Source organism: Trachurus trachurus (genome assembly GCF_905171665.1).
Source record: "Trachurus trachurus genome assembly, chromosome: 5".
Classification (NCBI taxonomy): domain Eukaryota; kingdom Metazoa; phylum Chordata; class Actinopteri; order Carangiformes; family Carangidae; genus Trachurus; species Trachurus trachurus.
Window position 1 is genome coordinate 11,921,986 of NC_139896.1, and position 20,107 is coordinate 11,942,092.

At 44.8% G+C, this 20,107-nt stretch overlaps 2 protein-coding genes across 5 annotated transcripts; both read right to left on the reverse strand.

Annotated features, from left to right (window-relative positions):
- Positions 1–256: 256 nt before the first annotated feature.
- On the reverse strand, positions 257–10,420 carry LOC310985696 (RNA-binding protein 38-like). 2 transcript variants are annotated; one of them, XM_083971317.1, is made up of 4 exons: positions 9,964–10,420; positions 7,469–7,592; positions 6,911–6,965; positions 257–2,020 (listed from the first exon to the last, which is right to left on the reverse strand). In XM_083971317.1, exons 1-4 carry the CDS (start codon positions 10,174–10,176, stop codon positions 1,678–1,680), a joined length of 735 nt encoding a protein of 244 aa, XP_083827443.1. In that variant the 5' UTR covers positions 10,177–10,420; the 3' UTR covers positions 257–1,677. The 2 variants fall into 2 exon arrangements, with proteins under 2 accessions (XP_083827443.1, XP_083827442.1); XM_083971316.1 differs by having other exon boundaries at positions 7,457–7,592.
- Positions 10,421–12,016: 1,596 nt separating this feature from the next.
- On the reverse strand, positions 12,017–18,875 carry rae1 (ribonucleic acid export 1). Of its 3 annotated transcripts, XM_083971489.1 has the most exons (13): positions 18,760–18,875; positions 18,046–18,174; positions 17,473–17,577; positions 17,211–17,303; positions 17,021–17,107; positions 16,838–16,924; positions 16,630–16,701; positions 16,424–16,531; positions 16,192–16,298; positions 15,967–16,042; positions 14,620–14,814; positions 13,215–13,300; positions 12,017–12,591 (listed from the first exon to the last, which is right to left on the reverse strand). In XM_083971489.1, coding segments are annotated over exons 2-13 (1,116 nt in total). In that variant the 5' UTR covers positions 18,145–18,174; positions 18,760–18,875; the 3' UTR covers positions 12,017–12,590. The 3 variants fall into 3 exon arrangements, with proteins under 3 accessions (XP_083827615.1, XP_083827616.1, XP_083827614.1); XM_083971490.1 differs by lacking the exon at positions 12,017–12,591 and having other exon boundaries at positions 12,798–13,300; positions 18,055–18,174; XM_083971488.1 differs by lacking the exon at positions 12,017–12,591 and having other exon boundaries at positions 12,798–13,300.
- Between the last annotated feature and the right edge of the window lie 1,232 nt (positions 18,876–20,107).

Below are 20,107 nucleotides of genomic sequence, written 5' to 3' on the forward strand. Positions count from 1 at the left end.
TAAACACAAATAACTCAAGTGGTTTACATTCTGCAGGAGGCGACAGGATTGTTGTCTCCTCTTGGTGCTTTATTTAAACAAAGAACAACCCAGGAGGCTCCTTAAAGTACAAATTATTTATTTTTATTTAATTTTTTGGATATGGCTTCTTTGAAGGGACTGTAAAAGACATCTTTATTGAAAAAAAACGAAAAAAAAAAAAAAAAAAACCTAGAGAATTTCTGTTGCGACCAGTCAAGGATCTACAAATGAGCTTCTAGTGTAGTTCCATGCACCGGGCGTCCCACTGACATGGTGACAGGACAAAACAAAATGAATACAACACCTGTGGATCTGCAGGTTAAATGACATCAGTGCCACAACTATATTCATGGTAACAAAAAAAGAAGCTATTTTTTTTTTTTAACTTAGTACCTCTTATAAATACCTACATATAAATATTGTAAATGTACTGAAAACATTTTAAAATGCTGTACATGAATGTCCTTTTTGAGAGCAACAGTTTATGACAATCTCAGTGAGAAGAGAAGAAGGAAAAAAAAAAGAAAGAAAAAGAAATACACTGGTGTTTGAGCTCAGTGTCGGCTACCTTTCTTGGTCTCCATCGCCCACATACTGCATGTGATTATCTACATCCATCTGAAATGATCAAGACCCAAGTAAGCAAGATTAATATGACTGACTGCTGAAAAACGGCCAGTTACAAAAGGGCTTTCTGCACTTGGTTCTGTGATGGGGCGAGCGCTTGAAGAATCAAGAGATTCAAAAAAGTTCTTTCTTTATTAAGGCCTCTTTAATTAAAAAGAATTTTAAAAAATGAAAAAAAAAGTGTAGTCCTGACATCTCTCAGAAACATCGAAGCTCCTGCAGTCTCATACTGAAACGCTCTGCTTTGTCCTTGAGGTGAAATCTCCTTGTCGTCCTCCTGGGTGGCGTTGAACGCTGGAGGTTTGTTCGTGAGGCGGTGCGTCGCCTCACTGTGAATAGCACCAGGATGGGACCACAGATATGTCGAGAGGCTAAGCCGTGTGCTTCCTCAATCATCACCCTTGCACCCCCGTTTCAGACCGTCCCCCCATTGTCCTAAAGCAGCAGCTCCCTTCATACTCCCTCCCCCCCTCCCTCCCCCAGATACTATGTAGTTGGAAGGAAAGAGGTGTTACATGTCCTAGATAGCTCTCTAAACATCGATATGTACCATGGACACACATAACATCCACTGATTGAGCCAACAAATGATAACATTGATAATAATGGCATATAAACAGAACATGACAATGACATTAATACAATAATAAAGGACAATAAAAAATGACAACAATAATAATAATAATAATAATAATAATAAAAAAAATGAAGTGTCAGCTTCTGGAAGCCCTTGGAAGCAACCACATACTTTATGCTTTTTAGCTTCCCAACCTGAACATCGACAGTCCTCTCAAAGCCCCCCCCCCCCTCCCCTTTGACCCCTTAACCAATGAGCAAATGGCTCATCCTGATCGTATAGTGCAATTGTCCCACCCTTTTTCCTGAAAGCTCCTGTTGACAACAGCAGGGTCACCCTAAAGGGTGTTCATCATCCTCTGCTCAAAGGTCAGCGACTGCAACTCCTTACTCCTCCTCCTCCTCCTCCTCCTCCACCTGCACCCCCCCTATCTTCCCTGCTTCCTCCCCAGCTCACTGCATTCGGTCTGGCTGGATGTGCTGCTGTGGGGCGTAGTGCAGGAAGGCCGGGCCCGGGCCGGCGGCGGAGGGCAGGGCGGGGTGGACGGTGGCGGGGGCCGTGGCGGCGGGGGCCGGGCCGGCCGTGGCCGTGGGGCTGGTGGCGTAGCTGTAGCCTAGGAAGCCGGCGGGGGAGGCGGCGTACGGGTACTGCTGCTCAAAGGCGGCCTGGGCGTACTGGCTGTAGGCCGTGCTGTAGTCCAGGTAAGGGCTGCTGCTGACGGAGGTGGAGACCTGAGTGGGCAGCACCAGGCTGGGCTGCACAAAGGCTTGTGGGTAGACGTACGGCTGGGCCAACCTGCACACAGACACAAAGACCCAACAGAGAGAGGAAGGGGGGGCGGCGGTTAGACAGAGGCGATGCAGAGTAGAGAAATCCCAAGGCCTGGCTTCTATTGTTTACATTGCTCCCCGAGGGTGAGCGTGTTGGGAATATAAACTCTCTGTAGGTGTCCTGGACTTGGAGCGTTCTCACACAGATCCTCTGTTATTAAAGACTAAATAGACGAGAGGCAGAGGAGGAGGTCAGGAGGGGAAGGTGACTCAACCCTCAGTCTGTGTGTCAGTTAGTAAAAAACCTACAAAACCTGTTAGGTAGGGCCTCCTAAAGGTGGATGGGAGGAGGGGGAGGAGGAGGGGTGGTTGAGAGTGAATGATAGAGTCAGCCGTTACTGGCAGGTTTTCAAGTTCAGGCATCAGCGGAGTGTTTTAACAGCTGCTGCTCTTCACTCGCCGAACACACACACATACACAGACACAGACACACACACACACAAAGGGGAAGTGCATGAAGGCAGTGCAGAAGTTGCAGTCTCCTCTAGTTCTCACTCGGTGTGTAAATCTCACACAGACTATCACAGGTGATGATGCTTGCTAGGGGGGGGAGGTAACGGTGGCGGCGGCGGGGGAGCTGGTCGGGGGCTGGGTGCCAGGCTCTGGCGAGGCCTCGTGGGTCGGCTCTCTGATGCAGCTGATTAGAGCTGTGGGGTCTGGGGACTCTCCCATCTCTCCCTCTCTGTCTGTGTTATACTTTATCCATGCAGGAAGGGGAAGAGTCTATTTTTACTCAGGAGCTGAAGTACCTCTCCTGAGATGCTGTCTAGAAGAAGACAGAGGGGGGGGGGCTTTACATCATTACACATATAAAGGGTGATGTAACTGGCTGTGTTTTGAGAGCCTTTACTCCTGATACTACACTTCTTTTTTTTTGTGGGGGGGGCGGGGATATCCACAGAAACACACACACCTCAAAACAAAAAGACACAATTGTCACAACAAATGTCACTCTGACTTATGCTCTTCAGCTGCATCTCAGTGCCGATAACATCTTCCTTTTATGAACTGGATTTAATGTTTTTATTTGATTTTAGATTCAGTCCAGATCAGAAGACGAGGACCAGCAGTGAGAGGCAGCAGACATGAAGTCAACACAGCAAAGGAAGGAAGCATGCATGGATAGGGATGTCACCACGCTCTCAAACACACACACACGCAAAAACACACCCGCACCAGTCCCCTGACCCCTCCTCCTCCTCCTCCCCCCAATCTTCCACCCACCCACCCATCCACCCACACACCAGTTACCACTGCAAACCCCAAACCATGCCATAATAGGGAAAGAGTCACACCACAATCAGCATAAGCTCTTCAGTTCATATCACACAAGAGGGGAAAAAGATAAAAAAAGGCACTTCAATCCATCACAGCACACCGCACTGCACTCTCAAGCCATTATTGGCACCTTGGAGAGAGGCTGGCTGAGGGAGGAGGAGGATGGGGGCGGGTGGTGGGCAGATATTTTCTGTCAAACCCCCTCCTCGGGACTAGTCCTGTACTGTGGGCATCTTCTGATCCTCTGCTGGGGCACTGGTCAACTGGCAGCAGAGAGCAACCATGGCACAATGATTATTGTCAGCAAATACCATAAAGGTCCTATTGTGTCAATACAAAGATGCAAGAAAAAGGTTGTAATCTCGCTGTTGGAATGAAAGCAAAAAGTCATATCTGTGATTAAAACTTCAAAACAAGTGCTTTTCAAAACAGAGGCTCAAGTCTGAGACATGTGGCGATTCAGTGGCCAATGCATAAAAAAAAAAAAAAAACAGACAACAGCGGCATGTAACCATGTAAGCATAGGCAAATGATGGCAACCCCCACAATCTACACTTTGCCCTCACAGTGCTATTGAGCTGCTCACAAAGAGGCATTCACTCTCACACACAGCTTTCAAAGATGACCATACATTAATGCCACGGGGCATATATGCTTTCACTCGCCATCATGTATAATGAGCCGGCCTTCTCTGTGGCCATGGGGCATTTTGCTTTAACCTGGGCTTAAAATCCACTGACCTTGTACTTGTAAAGTGGAATAGAAAATAATGTAAATGCTGTGAGCCCGAAGCGAGTCGAAGAGACACGAAGCTTTCCTGTATGATATCTTTGGTGTCACAGAAGAAGATGGAGATGGAAAAGAAAAAAGAAAAAAAAAGGCGATTTAGGGACAGTCGCCTGCACTCAGGCCACAGAGATGCCAGATGCCAAGTGGATTGTGGGACAGTGGTGGTGGCGGTGGGGGAATGTGGATGACGGCCGGAGGCTCACACGTCAGCTGCTTTTGTGCTGACGGCCGGCCGGTCGGTCGGTCGGTGTGTTTGACACGGTGCCACTCTGTAGGCTCAGGCATGCTCACCAGAGAACACCGGCTCGCCGGTAAACATTCGAAAATTCAGGACGGTATCCATCATTAATGAAGGCCACTTATTGAGCCGATGTGAAAAGCCTGAACGATACCACATGGAGCAGCTAAATATTTCTACGCGATAACACGAATGACCTTCGGCAGATGACTCACTGCAACGCAACGTGTGAAAACAGACGGGGGCAGGACCGACTGGAGGAATCAAACAACGCCTCACAAAACTTGTATGAGGACTTGATTTTCCTCCTTTGTTTAAAAAGGAGGGTTGTGAATATTCTTTCAAAGCGAGAGGAGGAAAAAGAAAAAAAAAGGTGTTTTGTTTGACACCTGTAGAGGTGCGTTTCCTAGGGAGCACACTGCCTCATTAAGCATTAGTCCCAAAACACCCCCCCCCCTTCCTTCAATCTCCTCTTTAAACCCCCCACCTCCTCCCTCCTCGTCTCACAGAGGTGTCAGTTTTCAGTGTCTCTCTCCCCATCTGAGGCAGAACTGTAATAGGAGAAATTTAAGTAAGAAACACTGAAGGGGAATTAAAAAGACAGGATGAATTGATGTGGGAAGGAAACAGGTCTGTGTGTGGAGCGGAGGAGGAGACGCATGAGGGGAGATGAATCTGCAAGCTATACGACAAACTCTTCCCCTCCCCATCAAAACAATGTCTCTGGCCTCGGTGACCCCCTCTGGCCCTTACAGTCCTCAGCATCTGCTGACCACAGCCACACACACACACACACACACAGCAGTGAGTCCATACCAGCGCACCACAGCTACATGCTAGCGCGGTTTTAAAATCCTACTCCTCACACCATATGTTGTGAAGAGGTTTTTTTTGGGGGGGGTGGGGTGGGGGCTGAAAGAAAAGCCACTTGTACGCCTGGCATCTTAGGGAGGCCTGCGTCTGTCACCCGCCATACAGAGGGAAAAAAATCTCAGAGGCAGGCGGACAGGTGCTGCGTGCGCCTCTCTAGGTCTCTAGGGCGGTGGTCATGGGAGATTAAGGGGGGTGTAAAAGGCTGTAATTCGATCCAGCACCTGTCAGACACATGCCTCAAAGCTGCTCTGTGCTGCCCAACATTTCAAACTCTCTCGGGTTTTTTGGTACAATTCATGGCTCAGTGTGGCGGCAGGAGCGTGGACATGGGAGGGGACTTTCCGCTGTCCTCGTTCGTTCGGTCTTGGGGAACATGATGGGACATGTTAGCGGCGGTGGACCCCCCCCCTGACTTGTCATTCAGACTCAGTGAGATCCGACAGAGGGGGTATGGTTAACATACGCTTCTCGTCAGTTCCCTTTTTGGGTTCAGCGACCTCCAAAACCACCGAATGTTTCTTATTTTGTCCCCGTCCCTGTGGACCGTCCTGGGATTTCCATGAAGCTTGGCCTAATACATTCACGTCAGACTGTGTTAAGCTGCATCTGCTGATGCTTTCATTATTTATTAATGTGCAAGTTGACTTACTGCAGGCTTTTTTTTTTTAATGAAGTTAAACATTAACCTTCAGTGTTATTATTTCACAAAACAAATGTCACACAATTATGGAGTGTCTTCTATTGAAGCAGCAAGACTGATCATAAGATAAGTGAGGATCTGGGTGGTTTACCACTTTCATGCAACAATTTCCTGGCTAATCGATGCATCACATAGTTTAGAAAATGCCAGAAAAACTGTGAAAATGCATATTGCAATTTGCTCAAGGTCCATTAAAATTCTCAAGGTTTCGTCTGAACGATGTACAACCCAAAAATATTGAAACCACACTGATATCAAAAATGAAAATGTTTATATTCATGAAGCTAAATCTCGTCAACGTTTGGTGAATATATATGACTGGAAGAAATTAAGAATTAAAAGGTTCGATATTGTGCTTCCTGATGCAGTCAAGATGTGTCAGTTGTATCAGTGTGTGTATCCCCGAGAGCTGTGCGTGTCAAAACATGTTCTCCAAACTGATTTAAAAAAAGGGTGACAGGGATTTCAGTCTCCCAAACATATCCGAGGCTTTCGTGTGTAAAATATGAATGGTTCTGCGAGACTATGGCTCCAGGCGTGATATGTGAGAGCTGCAGGGGGCGACGGGAATCATTACCGCTGTGAAATGCTCATTAGCTGCTCAGCAGACCGCAGCACATCGACTCCATCCTGGCTGTTTCTACAACAACGGCCACTGCTAGGGAAGCCGTCTCAGCAACACGGCCGACCGAGGCAGGTACACGCGTACAGAGACCGTCCGACAGAAGGTAACAAGGGAGTCACACATTCACCTCTGGAATGCTCTTCTATTATCACAGATACGTGAATCATCTCCCGGCCCCCTACAAAACCCAAATATGCTAACGGACCACTTGTGGAATTGCATGTGGTCATAGAAACTGACATGTACTTTCCAGAGGCCCTGTTTGTCAAAAGAAATAGTGGCCTAGTGGCGATTCCACAGAGCGTAACACTAGAGAACACAACAAGAAGAGCCCACTCCCCCGCTCACTTACCCATACTGCCTCTGGATGAGTGCTGGGTGAATGGGCTGCACTCCGATGGATATGCCTGGAAGATAGGAGGCCGGCTGTCAGACACACAGCATTTGCATTTACAGAGGAGGACCAGAGAACAATACACAGAGGGCAGAGAGAGAGAGAGAGAGACAGAGTCTGTTTCAAACCTACCCATAATGCACCAACAGTTTCAAAAATGCAGTAAACAGCAGTATAAACAAGTATGCAACTAGGGAAAATTAATGCTATTTGATATGTAAATATACAATCTGCTGTATGGATTGCCTTAGTGTGAGAAAGGCAAACTACTACAGTATGTAACTCACATTAAATGATAGCAAACTGTGTTTTTTTTATCCCTAAATGTGACACAACAGTTAAAAGCAGAAGTTTGAACAGAGCTTAAAGAGGTGATTTATTGCACATTTGTTTGTACGCTTGAGCAGGCCGAGACGTTCCCCCCACAGCGACGTGATGGTTGAGCAGGATGGAGGCAGCGAGATTTTCACGTCTTTAAAAAAAAAAAAAAAATCAATGATTTACCATCATCTATACCTGTCTGTATGCTGCGAGGCTTGGCGCCCAGGTAGGCCAGGTTCACGTTGGCCTTCCTGCCGTCGATGATGGGGTTGGGATCCTTGCAGGCTCTCTCGGCCGCTCCTCGGTCCGTCATCGTCACCTAGGGAGACGGAGTCGCACAGAGTCACAACAAGGTCTCACACAGGACCATTAAAAAAAAAAAAAACCCCAAAACATCGTCTCATATTACAAAAGCAGTGCCGCGTCCCCCCAGCTCTGTACACGTTAACCATTTAGGATGTGAACAAGAACATTTGACACATAAATCAGACTTCAGCGAGTTGGTTCTTATCATAAAAATTCCCCCCACAGACTTTCCACTGTTAAGACTCTGTTTCTCTGAAGAAGAAGAAAGGGAAGTACAAACAAAGCACAATGATAAGCTTTGAAAACTGCCCACAGCAGCAGTAGTCAGCCACTTGTCTGCCACTCAGCCACGGGCAGAGCTGCTGAAATATGGATCTGGGAAGAGCAACAAGGAGCTTATCCAATTAGGGACAAAATATTAAGGAGATTGGTATTAGTCTAGCCCTCCCTCTTCTCCCTCCCTCCTGGCATTAGACAAGTCCTTCTGTTTTGATTGCCATGTTCTGCCAACTCGGAGGGTTCAGTCACCTCCGAGCAGCGAATGTAGGCCATGGCTTGCATTGTTTTAAGAGGACGTTGAAAAAAAAAAAAGTAGGTTTCTTCATAGTGGAGGGATTCGGAACAAAGCCCACTCCAGGGCCTGTGTTGTGAACACACAGGAAGGAGCGAGGCTGTGTTTACACTGTGAAGAGCCTTGCTGTGGGGTGGGTGGGGGGTTTTTTACTAATCCACCTCTGAAGTGTGTTTATAAGGGAAAAAAAAAAAAAGGTGAGCTCAGCTTTGGGGCACCTCCCTCCCTCCCTCCTCCTCCTCCTCCTCCTGCTGCTGCCAGCTACCTATCCAACTGAAACACTTGGAAACAGAATTAGCAGGTTGCCTCACGCCAAAGAAAAAAAGAGCATTAAGTGCTGATTATTTTCAACCATGTTTTGTCCCGGTTGCAGCAGCACCCACATCGCCCTGAGCCTGTTTAACCTGAAACACCAGTCCTGTGTGTGCGCAGCCGTTTGATACCAGCTAGACTCACAGGACCGCTTTCCTCTGGGTTAGAGAGAGAGATGATGAGTAAACACCAAGAGCAATTGTCTTACAACTCAGCCTTTAGAAGTAAACATGCAGACATGACAGTTTTCCATTCCTTCTTTGGCCCGGCAGAACATTAGCGCTGATGTGTCTTTCCAAGGTTCTGGTAAATATTTGCATTTCTTGTCCTGCTTCTGTTCTTTGTGTCAAAGAGAGAATGGAAGTCTTTATCTGCTTGGAACGGGATAAGTCATCTATTAGTGTAGCTTCAAATTAGACATCACAGGGGATTTGGGAGGGGTATTTGTCATTGCAGCCACAGTGGCCAAAGATCAAGTTGTGATTAATGTACAAATGGACTTTATTCCCCTGTCTGTCCCATTCACTGAGATCAGACTGCAGTTCACAGATCATAAACAAGCTGGGTTTTTTCAAAAGAGTTTACAGCCTGTGGTGACTGTCGTCTGCCTTAAAAGAAATAAAAAATAAATAAACATCAAAGAGAAAATTAAATATAAATTCACAGATGAGAAGAGAGGCCATTTGTTGATTTTGGATCTTCCTCTCTCAGCAGTCAAGATATGATATAAATCATGTGCTACAGCCAAGTGCTCCGGTCCGTGACAATGGAGGGCAGAGTGTGCAAGGTCAACCTCCCCACTGCTCCAAAATAACCATATAAAGCAAGCAAGATGTGAGTGCAGTCTCTCTCTCTCTCGCACACACACACACACACAGCCATAAGACTTGGCTGCTCAAGCCAAGGGTGATTGAGAGAGGGGGGGGGGGGGGGACTTCATTTGGGAGGTTTAGAGGGGGGTGGTGTTGGTGGACATCAGACATATGTTGAAATATAATCTTCTTAGTTACCCATCAACTTGTGTGATCCCTCATCCTCATTAGGCTGAAATAACAGCCAGTCAGGGGAAAAAACAGAGATGCTGTGCAATTGTGCGTTTAAGCCTCAGTGAGGGGAGAGAGGAGGAGGAAGAGGAGAAGGAGGAGGAGGAGGAGGAGGAAGGGGGGCTCTCCTTTTGACTTGTATCTCAATGAATACATGCAGCAGCAGATAACCAGCATTTATACTTAGTCATATACGTGCACGCATGTAGATAAAAGGGGGGGGAGCACATAAAGTGGAGGGGTGAGTGGGTGATTGTCATGCAGAAAGCAAACACTTTCAACGTGCTTTTAAAAAGACAATCAACAGGAACTAGGCTGCACGGCGGAAATAAAGCGAGCTGGTGCTGCTGTAGTTTAATAGCACAAAGTATAGGCTAATGACTGTGGGGGGGTCAGCGTGTATGTGCGTGCGTGCGTGTGTGTGCGTGTGTGCGTGCTGCACACTTGTTTGTACTTACAAAGCCGTATCCTCTGGATTTACCGGTCTGTCTGTCCGTTATCACCACCCCCTCGTCAATGTCTCCGAAAGCCTCGAAGTATTTTCTCAGAGAGGCGTCGTTGGTGTGGTACGGCAGCCCGCCCACAAAGATCTTGGTAAAAGTGGTGTCTTTCTGCAGCGGTGTGGGATGCATGACTTCCAGAGCTCCGTTCATGAACTGATGCAGAAGCATTGGTCAAGAAACGAGAGGACCGGACCCGGGACCGGAGGCTCAGCTAAAAGCGGGCTGATGATGCCTAACAGCGTCGCGGCATCAGTGAAACAAAAACACCTGTAGTTTTCTTCTTTTGTTTCCCTCTGTCTCCTTGCGACCTTCTTCGCTCAGTTTTTTTTTTCCCAGCAGCAACCTGATGACATCCACGACTTTCGCTGCGATGCTATGATGATGACTCCGCGGCTCAGGCCCTCACAACAACACCGGCTGCCTCGCGCTTTCAGACTATGCGAGAAAAATGTGCCGGGAATTTTATACGCCAGGAGCGAAGCCCCGCCCACAAACTAACTCTTGACCAATCAGCGTGGCCGCCGAGTGCCAACTTGGGCAGCGGCGTCTCCCATTGGCTGTCCTCCCCTTCCCCCCTCGGTGCCTGAGCTGCTGCACCTGCTTTTGTCCATTACAACACAAAGAGAGAGGCGCACTGTACGGTAGAAAAAAAAAAGCCACATGGTGAATGTTAACGTTGATGGCAAAGGGAGGAAGTGGGGGGAAGCAATTGTCTTCATCTTCTGGTCTAAATGCACCTTTGTGAAATTTAATAAGCGGCGGTTCAAGTTTGCGCTTTTTTTCCCTTTTTTTTAAAAAAAAAACTCTCACTTCACTTTCTCACCGTCATATCGCACAAACAGCCTGAGAAAGCGAGGAACAATGTCTTTTTTTTTTTTAAACCACAGTTGAGCTGAAACAAAAGGACAGTGTAAATCACACCGTAAACTCCTATTAGACATTACTTTACTTTTATATGTGTGAATATGTGTATGCCTTTTACATTTTCCTACTCTAACAATAATTTCCCGGTTTGAGTTCAATAAATAAAAAATCTATCTATCATTACTGCACAAAATACCATGTACAGTCAAACTACTGATACCACAGTAGCTGTCATGTTTTGAAGCTCCTTATTAATGGGAATTCAGTGACATATATATAAACAGGCAGGCCATGACAGGCTGCCTCTTATTACCCAGTCAATCATACGAACAAATAATTGCACATTTTACAGTAATTGGAGCAAATATAACTGCATGTGGAGTCTTGGCTTGGTTTCAACACTGTCATAGTCATGTTAATGTTGGCTCTTCACAAACACTGATAACCTCTTTGTGTTGAGATACTGATCCAAGGCTTCAGTGCAACAGGTTAAATCCAACATGTTCACTGATTTCTGAACATTATAGGTAAATATTACTCCCCTAGTGATTATAGGAGACAGTAGGTAAAACTCTTGGAGTGCAGTCAACCTGGAGGACTTTCTGTCTACACGCTGCTCACAGCCTAATGGAGCAGCAGAGGAGACGCTGGTCTAGAGGAGTGCTACCTGTGTCACCCCAGGAGAGTTGAGAGGAGCCGGTGAATTGTGGCAGCTGCTTATCTTCCCGCCCTCGGTGCCTCGCAGTTTCCCTGCTAAGTACCAAGGGTCAGGCTAACAGTGAGGTGATAGTCTAATGACCTCAATAAAAGGCATTTAATTCACACCCTCTCCTCTATGAACTGGTTCACTTTTCACACGTGGCCTTTGTAGCTGCCCATGCAACCTCATTCATATCCTCTTGATAAATCCCATTTCCAGCTGTGTATCCCAGTGTATCAAAAGACCTTAACCTGGATGAACAAGCCCATTGCCCTGCTTTGATCTCATCTGTCCTGCTTTTTAGCTCCCAGACCATGCAGCTCCCAGTCTTATCTACAGGTAACCGAAGGGCAAAAATGCTCACCCTGCTGGTTGACTTGGATTAAAACAAGCAGACAGAGGAGGGGGGTCATTGTGACACAGATGCTGTCCAAAGTTTATCATTCTAATTTTGCCATTTTTCCAATGTCAGAGATCCACATGATGGAGAGATTTACAGCTGAAATATGAGATAGTGGTCACGGTTTTGCATGCACATTACAAGTCAATTAATCCCCAACAAACATTTTACAGCAAACATAGGTTACCTTTAAACCTATTCACTCTCTCAGGTTGGAATAAACATGTTCAAATCTAAAGAGTATGCACTTTGTTATTTATTTTTACATCCCAGTTTAATTAATGGAGCTAAACCACGGAGTAACAGCAAATCAAGAGAATGAAAAGTCTTTGGAACGCTGTAAAAAAAACATGAGGAGTTGGACACATGAAAGAAAACAAAAAAACATCAAGATGAATGACAAATAAAGCCCTCCCTTTCTTTGATGACCTCTAACACCAATTGTCACGCTGCTGTCATCAACGTAGGCCCCTCAGATTGGTCCATGCACAGTACACACAGCACCATGGCATTGGTCCAGGTGTTTGCCGAAAGGAAGGAGTCTGTCTCGAGCGCATACACACACTAAAGCAGCAGGTCTTCCGCATTTCCTCACAAGATGCGACTTGGCACGACGAATCTAAAGACAGGAGGGAGCAGTCAGTCACAAAGAACATTTTTTGGGTTGTTTTTTGTTTGTTTGTTTATTTCTGAAAGGGTGTGCCCCTTTTCGCACAGAATAAACAGCACAAAATCACTCTTCAGCAGACAAAAATAAATCCTTACAAATGACACTTGAGGCATTTTTAACAAGTGCTTGCATATGTTAAATATTCCCTTGACTTTTGTTATCACAGTTATCACCATAACCTAAATAAATAACTTAAAAAATAGCTTTCTTTATGTCACAGTAAAAACTCCTTACTAACAGGCAAAATACTGTAAAAAGCCAGTAGGCTTCATCTCCTAAAACAATTTCCCTGTAGGGGTGCTAGCGTAGCTTGTATACACTATTACAGCAGAAAACACACAAGCCTTCAAAGTAATTTCACTCAAGTCAGTGCTGCACCAATCCTATACACAGTGGCTACTTGTAGCGGCACTGAGATCTGAATCTTGTCCTCACTGCCCAAAATCCATGCATGCGAGGGAGGGTGCCTTGAAAGGGCCCAGAGCGAGTCACAAGGTCAGAGGAAGTGGGGGGCAGCCCTGCCCGACGACCAGGATCTCCAGGTTTACAGACAGTGGCTGCCCTTCTCTCACCATTTCTTGTTCCGAGGCTTCAGCTCCTCGGCAGCGTTCCTCAGGAAGATGTAGTTCTTTTTCTGGGGGTTGTAGTACTCGTGACCCTGAGGGATTCAGTTTGTCGGTCAGTGACTAGAGAACAGAAGTAACTCCCATGCACAATGAAAAGGCAAACTTTCAAAACTAGACCCCGTCCACACAAATACGGTTTTAATGAATCCGCATAATTATTTTATCGTTTCGGCATTTCGTCCAGGCGAAAACAGCGGGGATGCAAACTGTAATTTTTGGAAACGACTGCAATTTTATTTTGAAAAAAGAGCAAATTTAAAGCAGAAGTAAGTGATATATTTGTGTTAATATAAGTCTTAAATAGTTATATCTTCCGACAGCAATCACTTACGTAGAGTGTTTGGTCTGAAACACGGGTCTCTCAGTCACTCTGCTCTGCTCTGAGCCGAGGAGAAAACATTTATCGTATCCTACAGTTTTTATCCAATGAGGAGAGAGAACGGCATGCAGGGCTGTGTGTGCAGCCAAGGGACGCCGTGAATGTGGCGACGTAGGGACGAGGACTGTTATGGTGCGTTCAAGGAAACTCGTAACTCGTGTTTTTCCGACCTGTGAAGTCATACCAGTTTGATCTGGTACGAGGTCACGGGTCGGAAGTTACGAGTGGCCGTTATAGTGACTTTCACAGGTAAAACAGGTCGGAAAAACACGAGTGGGTTGCCTGAAACGCTACAAAGTCGTAAGTTGTGACTTGAAGCTGTAATTTACGGTTTCAAAAGCCTGCCTGGAACGCAGCATTAGCCAAAACGACCGGATCGCTTACTTCTGCTTTAAGCGTTTTTTTCCTCATCGTATTTCTGTCGCTCTACATACGTCATTGGGTATGATTGATACGACTGGCTATAAGCTACGTACAGGCGCATTTGATAGACATTCATAGCGCCCAATAAACAGCTCTGGGTTTTTGTAAACCACGCCTCAAATACAAAAAAATTACGAAACAACGGTCGACTCCTGTCAATCCCTCGGACACTGCGTCTGAATGGTGTCCATGAAATCATTATCGATCGTCATATTTACACTGACACGACTCCCAGTCAACATTTGATCCACTTATAATGTTTGGAGTTTGAATAGAGCGGAGGAACTCTCCTTCTTCTTTTCTGTTTTTGGTGTTTATGTGTGGCAGCATTACAGTGTAGTATGCACTACAGCGTTTTGAGTCATTTTTAGTGGATCCGTGTGTACGCAGATATTTCTTGAAACAATGCCATGTTTAGGGAGATTTTTTTCAAAACGAACAAGAAAAAGATTGTTTTGGTTGAAGCTCCGTTTCCGTGTGGACAAGGCCCTGGAGTACTAACATACACACACACAATGACAACTTCTGTAAAAATTTGGCACCTCCTACCTTTGACCAGTCATAACTGGAAGCATATGCAAAGATGTTGCCGTTGTGGTTGAAGCAGCAGGCTGTAATGGGCTGGTCGAGCTGCTCTGACGTCTTCAGCTTGGTGCGGGCGTCTTTGTCCCAGAAGCTGAAGCGCCCGTCTGAGCCCACAGTGGCCAGTGTGCCATGGACAGGATGGAAGGAGATAGCATTCACCTGACAGAATATGGAAATTAGCAAGTTAGATATACAGGAACATCACATGTAGGCTGGTTAATATGTCACAGTGACTGTATTATAATCTTTGAATCTGTCCAGCTGCATGATGATCTGAACTAAACTGTTTGGAAAACTGTCAAAGAGTATATACAGCGGGGAAAATAAGTATTGAACGCATCAACATTTTCCTCAAAAATTATATTTGTAATAGACCGATTGACATTAAATTTTCACCAGATGTAATGCACACATACAAAGAAATCCAAACATGTATGTCCATAAATTAAGTCATGTGTAATAAAGTGAAATGACACAGGGAATAAGTATTGAACACATGAAGAAAAGGAGGAGGTGCAAAAAGGTTTGGAAAGCCAAGAACGCAGCTGGAGTCTGTCAGTATTTAGAATGTAATCCCGTCCCCAATCAACGCAAAGTAATATCAGCTGGTTTAGGCCAAATTGACGCCTATAAAAAGGTTTCTCATCACCAAGGTGTCACACAAGAGGCATCTCAAGATGGTTGAAAGCAAAGAGCTCTCTCAAGACCTTCAGAAATTTATGTTGCAGGACATACTGATGGCAGTATGAAGATTAATACACTCAACCACCATGGCATCTATGCATGCTCACCATGCAGGTCTATTGACTTATTTTCCCCACTGTATATATTACCTAACAGAAATAGAAGAGGGAATCATGTAGGGCTGACCCAAAAAAAATCGAAGCTTCGTTCGTTGCCATGGTAATCAATCATGAAGTCCGTGATCGATTTTTTATTTTTTTTCCTTTTTTCCTTTTTGACACCGGTTCTCATCGGCAATTGTTACATTACAATTAGTAGGCGACTTCGCATCCTGGAAACCTGCCTGATTTTGGAGATATGCAGTGTTTGTTTGCCATTACTTTCATTATTTCCGCTACGATCGCACCTTCGAAGCTTCAATTTTGATCGATTTTATGTCTGCAAATATTCAATTATCAAAATATGATAATCGGGACAGCCCTAGAATCTATCTAAATCAAAAAGTCACCACAATAAAAATCCACAAACTTGTAAAAAAAAAAGTTTGTCTTCGATCTAAAAACAAAACAAATACGATACGCTTATTTCACAGTATCAACGTTGTCTCAGAAAGTCAAAACTACTTACAGCATAGATGTCCTGTGGGGTGGTTGTGTTGGTTCCATTGGACCTGTGGCACTTGAAGGTGAAGTTGTCTTTGGCTCTGAGAGAAATCAATCAACAAACAAACATATAATTTTGTTCCTCAGGCTTTTAACGGTGAGGGTGGTTTATTTTTCAATTGTGAAACACCTGCTGAGTGACAGATACTAAAGCTCCCTTGTAAGAAATTGATTGTTTTAAGACACTCACGGGTTTGGAGGGTTGATGTAGTGGATGGCCACTCGGCCCTCGATACTTCCCAGTGCAAAGCCTGTGGGCTTGTTCTGCTTGTCCTTGAATATGGCGACACAACGGTGCTGTGGGAAAAAAGGTACAGTAAATCAAAAGACAACGATGAACAAAAAAGGAAAACAAATCTGGTTGTACACTGCTGAACTGAGATACAACAAAAAGATGATAGATAATAGCATTTTGTATTCACCTGATGTTTGAGAGGAGAGTCTATTCTGCGAAACTCAGAGGGCTGGTTCTCCAGCTGATACACTATCAGACCCCTCTCTGCTGTGGCAACCACCGCCATGGGGTAAACCTGTGCATCAGGGTCAGGAAGATGAAAAAAATATCCTTAATCCATCACTTGATCAGCAAGTATTACAAATATAAGTCATAACCCTTAAAAACACTTACAACATCTGCACAGTAGCATCTCTCTGGCATCTGCAGAGACATCATGGGGTTGGGAGAGCGTGTGTCCCAGAACTACAGAGGAAAACAGAAAAGCTGTCTTTTACCTCAGTACTGACAACCTCACATTGATCTGTGTCCTGAATAAAGATTAAAGTCTTTGGAGATCCTGCAGTGATTGTAAATGTTAAATGCCACAAAAAGCGCAAACCTTCAGTGTTTTGTCCCAGCTGCCAGTCATGATACAGCTGTAATTGGGGGCTTTTATCCAGTGGATTGCTTTGATTGGACCATCATGCTGTGGAGAGAAATGTTAAGAGGTTTTAGCCGACCGCACTTCTCTCGTTATGACCACGGTGAAAATACTCGGTTGATTTGGGGACTTTCATCCAACCTGTGCAATCTGCATTGCTTGATTGCTGTTAAGATCCCACATCTTGGCTGTCTTGTCACAGGAAGCAGTGAACACTTTACTCCCATCCTGGTTGGAGAGAGCAACAGATTAGAAATTTCTCTCTCTGGTCTAACAGCCAGCCTCTTCTGCAGGGATGAAATTACTCATGATGCATGATGATGAGACTTACATCACTCCAGCATGCGTCCAGCACTGGACCTGTGTGCATCTGCTGGGCTTTAGGGACAGTCTGTCCATTGTCTTGCACCTCCCAGCACCTAACCTGAGAGTCAGATGATACAACAGGTTACTGTGAAGTAGTCCTGGGTGGAGGACCTGCCTGGTGAAGGTTGCTCCCTTTACGTTCACTCCTATCCCACATAACAATTTGTTATCCATCCTGTTTCACTAAATACACACTACATCATTTGATGGCTGCATAAATAACTCACATCATTGGCCCAGGATCCTCCAATGAGGAAGTTTCCTGGCATGGTGGGCGGGCTGAAAGCCAGACAGCTGATGCTGTCATCTGGAGGTGAGGTCACTTCAACATCCTGTGGACAAATAGGGAAAACCAACAACAAAGATGAAACATAACACTTGTAGTAAGAAGGGGAAAGCAAAGTTTTCAGTGAAACAACTTTTTTTTTTTTTTTTTTACTATGAGCAAAGTGGCCCCTAACTTAAATTTTTTAACACAAACAGAAAAATTAGGGGCACAAATTTGGGGCACTTGCAAAGCAAATATTCTTATTTCTTTTTCATTCATGATCCTCACACACCTTGGCCTGCCACCTGTAATGACAGATTCAAGACTGAGTGTAAAAAACTAACAAACACAGCAAACTTACTGGTTGCACATGTGCAGGTAGATGAAACATTTACTTGCACTGGCTCAAATTTTAGGGGCAAAATCCCCCCATTTAGCGCCATTCTGGAGCCCTGAACACCATAACAGTTAATAAGATTTAGAAGTTAGTAAAAGTAAAGTATAAAGTAAAAAATGCTCTCCATGTACTCGCCTGTCTTACCTTCATGGGATTGTGGCTGTCGGTCGTTGCGTTCCCAAAGACACCGGTCCCTCCTGTCCCAAACCCGGCGCTCGTCCCAAATAAGCTCATGGTGCATTAACGTTATTCCTAATGTGCAACCTGAGAAGTAAGACAGACGAATGATGTGACATTTAATAATAAAAACGCAAACCACGTTGTCGTTGTTGAACCGTGTTCAGAGGAAACGTGCAGTAGCTTATAAAAACAAACCGCCTGGATGTAGCAGGGTGTGTATGTAAGTAATGCTGCAGTAGGTTTTCGATATTTTTATATTATTGTTACTGCCAGACCTTTGTCATAGCTCTTAATTACATAATTTCACACTAATTGTGTAAGATGGATATCAGAAACGTAAACCAAAGCATTGACACTTGACAGGACGTGGTTGCAGAGGTTGCAGAGCTAACATTTACGCTATAACTTCATCAATTTCTGTAACTAGCCTCTGATTTAATCGGTTAACACAAGTGTATATGGGCAGTTAAATCGTGTATTATATCTTAAAAACCTATCGGAACTAATGTGCTCATAATTCAATCATCAACTGGATCAGAAAATGAGGATAATTTAGCGCTAGCTCATGTTAGCTAACTCAGTTTCCCGGCGCAGCATCAATTTTCCGACACTAAATCTACATAAAGCAGCATTTCCAGCACCGTCTCGTAACAACACGAATACACATACCCCAGATTTGATTTGGTTGTGGTTGTAGCTAAAAGCGGTAAACGCCGAAATGAACGCCAAAATTATTATTTGGCGCAGCAGAAAATGTGGCGCTTGTTTCCTCCACTACGTCGTCGCAGTTTGTTGACGTCACAGACCCGGTAAAAAGCCAAGCGCACACTTTCACGAGGAGGGAGACGCCGCTTGGAGGCAGTGCACGACCAAAAGATGGTACTGTTGTTCAGTAGAAAGCTGGTGGAAAGCAGCTCGAGTCGCCAGGAGTGTGTGTGTGAAGCTGCCCGCGGGGTATGTATGGTTTCTGCCTGTTGCCTTCTTACCCCAGCAGATCTAAAGGGAGAGAAAATGTAGGTTATCATGAGTCTCTATGGACAAACACACAGTTATCCTCCATATTTGAGCTGCAATATGCTACTTGTCCCCCTGGTCTCCCCCAAGTAGGCTACCTTAGTGGAGGAGTTCATCTACAGTTCAGTTTCCTTCATTATTACAGATGCAGTAGCTAAACAGCTGCAGTTAATTGATAGTATGGGGCTATACTTTATGTAGCAGTTCTCAGTTTAGTACAGTGGTGTATAGGACTATTTATACCTGAAATGTAGAAGCTAAAGTAGTGGACACAGTGTAGCTGCAAAGAAGAAGTAGTACAGAGAGCAACATTAACTGCCTATAGACTTCAACACTTTGCATAATTATCCAAATCATTGTGCACTTTCCAACACCTAAAACAATTGTCTATGCATGAAGTCCTTTTATGGCCTATATGCATTGAGATTCTGCCTGTATGGGCCAGCATGTTTACCTACATAATGACTGAAAATGAGCTTGAATACAAAACATTCAATATATTAAATGATGTAGTTTTATTTAAAGGCAAAATGGGGTCAATAAAAAATGAGACCAGCTGTGTTAAGGATACAGACTTTGGCCTGTGGAGGATTTTTACCACTGTTTCTACGGTTTCACATTGTAACACACCCTTATATACGGTAAGTATAACACCAACTATATTCACTGCTTCTTTTTTGTGCCTTAAAATTTGTATGACACACAGTGTGGCTGTCGGCCTGTGTGGACGTGAGGAATGATCCGTATTGGACTGAGTCAGTAAACATTAAGCAGATAGGTGGTGTATACATTTAAGCAGGTTAGTTACGGAACATGTTGACATGCAACGACCCTCATGAAGAGTCCTTGAGCAAAGCCGAGTTTTACAGTCTTAAATAGTTACTATTAAGGTTTACAAATGTTTGTAGTGGACAGGGAGGACTCTTGAGTTTATATGGTTTCAAGGGATGAGTCATTTTAAGTGTCTTCTGCTAGGAAAAAAACTTTTTTTCTGGTATATGGT

What these genes read in the sequence shown, in the direction of transcription:
- LOC310985696 (XM_083971316.1), bottom strand. Translation starts at nt 10,176, where the DNA reads ATGCTTCTGCATCAGTTCATGAACGGAGCTCTGGAAGTCATGCATCCC. An exon ending in ACAGACAGGTATAGATGATG is followed by an intron (nt 6,966 to 7,456) that starts GTAAATCATTGA and finishes CCTATCTTCCAG; the next exon opens with GCATATCCATCGGAGTGCAG. An exon ending in CTCATCCAGAGGCAGTATGG is followed by an intron (nt 2,021 to 6,910) that starts GTAAGTGAGCGG and finishes GTCTGTGTGCAG; the next exon opens with GTTGGCCCAGCCGTACGTCT.
- rae1 (XM_083971488.1), bottom strand. Translation starts at nt 18,144, where the DNA reads ATGAGCTTATTTGGGACGAGCGCCGGGTTTGGGACAGGAGGGACCGGT. An exon ending in GAGGATCCTGGGCCAATGAT is followed by an intron (nt 17,304 to 17,472) that starts GTGAGTTATTTA and finishes TCTGACTCTCAG; the next exon opens with GTTAGGTGCTGGGAGGTGCA. An exon ending in ACTCTCCTCTCAAACATCAG is followed by an intron (nt 16,299 to 16,423) that starts GTGAATACAAAA and finishes TTTTTCCCACAG; the next exon opens with CACCGTTGTGTCGCCATATT.